This window comes from Myotis brandtii, unplaced genomic scaffold (genome assembly GCF_000412655.1).
Source record: "Myotis brandtii unplaced genomic scaffold, ASM41265v1 scaffold78, whole genome shotgun sequence".
Taxonomy (NCBI): domain Eukaryota; kingdom Metazoa; phylum Chordata; class Mammalia; order Chiroptera; family Vespertilionidae; genus Myotis; species Myotis brandtii.
This window is the reverse complement of record NW_005371131.1, coordinates 717,534-718,968: the sequence shown is the minus strand read 5'-3', so window position 1 is coordinate 718,968 and position 1,435 is coordinate 717,534. Positions and strand designations below refer to the sequence as shown.

The 1,435-nt window shown below is 60.0% G+C and overlaps 1 protein-coding gene across 1 annotated transcript in view; it reads left to right on the top strand.

Moving 5' to 3' along the window:
* Positions 1–1,435, top strand: part of MICALL1 (MICAL-like 1) — a gene marked incomplete at its 5' end in the record, with an annotated part of 21,441 nt that overhangs the window by 14,497 nt on the left and 5,509 nt on the right. Inside the window, 2 exons of the mRNA XM_014530795.1 lie at positions 511–645; positions 1,328–1,434. Coding sequence (XP_014386281.1) covers positions 511–645; positions 1,328–1,434 — 242 coding nt within the window. The remainder of the gene's footprint in view (positions 1–510; positions 646–1,327; position 1,435) is intronic.

The window sequence follows — 1,435 nt, the reverse complement described above, 5'->3', positions numbered from 1 at the left end:
CCTGCTTTTGTACTTCCCGACTGGGCCACGCTGGGCAGGGAGCAGTGCCTCTCTGAGCCTGGGAGTCCTCGCTGGGGAAGGGGCGGTTATGAGGCCTGAATGAGCTATGACAGCTCTGTTGGCCCTAAACTCCCAAGACCTGACCACTGTCCCCAGGGCTGGATGGCTGCCCGCCCTGCCCTGAAACAGATGCTCAGCCCGGCTTGGGCCCTTGGGAAGTGCATGACCTTGAGCCTATTACTTAACCTCTCTGACCTTGAGTTTTAGCTGTAAAGTGGGCATCACAATACCCACTGTGAAAGCATATGTACGAGTTCCAGGGCAGCAGCCGCACTGGGCGGTGGGGAACGGGAGGTGTTGGATGACTGAGGGCCTCAGAGACTGAATGCTGGGAGATGCCTCTCTGCGGGGGATGGGGGTGGGGGGCTCCCTGCCCCGGGGCCAGCCTGCTTTCCAAAGTCCCACTGCTCCCTTCCCAGACTTACCCTCTGTCGTGTCACCTGCCTTTAGTCTTCCTGCAAGGAAAATCCTTTTAACCGGAAGGCGTCGCCCACAGCGTCCCCAGCCCCAAAGAAAGCCACCAAAGGACCCAAGCCAGCGAGGCCACCTGCCCCGGGACACGGCTTCCCGCTCATCAAGCGCAAGGTACCAGCTGGGAGCTCCAGGCTGCCAGGCCCAGCCCTCCGTGGCAGCCGCAGGCTCCCCGTGGGGCACTTGGGGAGGATGGGCTGCCTGGGCAGCTGTGCCCAGATGTTGGAGAGGGGTGCGTGGGTGGTCCAGCTGGAAGGTTAACTTGACCAGGGGGATTTCGAGCAGATCAGCTGTTTGCAAGCAGGAGCAATGGTTGGTGCCTCTAGCTCAGCCGTGGGCAAACTACGGCCCGTTTGAAATGAATAAAACTAAAAAAAAAAAGACCGTACCCTTTTATGTAATGATGTTTACTTTGAATTTATATTAGTTCACACAAACACTCCATCCATGCTTTTGTTCCGGCCCTCCGGTCCAGTTTAAGAACCCATTGTGGCCCTCGAGTCAAAAAGTTTGCCCACCCCTGCTCTAGAGCAAGGCCACCCACACTGGGATATCGCCTAGGGAGTGGCAGAGGAGGGGCAGGCCTGCCACGAGATGTGGGAAGTTGTGCCTCCCTCTGCGTGTGCCCATTGGTGCTGGGGCCAGGGGCATGGAGCAGCTGTGTCTGTGCCCACAGCAACCCTTCCCCACCCTGGGTGCTGCCTCTGGTGGCCAGTGCTGGCCCGAGAACGTGAAGCTCCTGGCAGCAGGCAGGGGCGGGTGGCTGTTCCTCAGGTGACCAGGTGCTGTCGGGCAGGTCCAGGCTGACCAGTACATCCCCGAGGAGGACATCCACCGAGAGGTGGACACCATCGAGCGCCAGCTGGACGCCCTGGAGCTCCGCGGGGTGCTGCTGGAGGAGAAG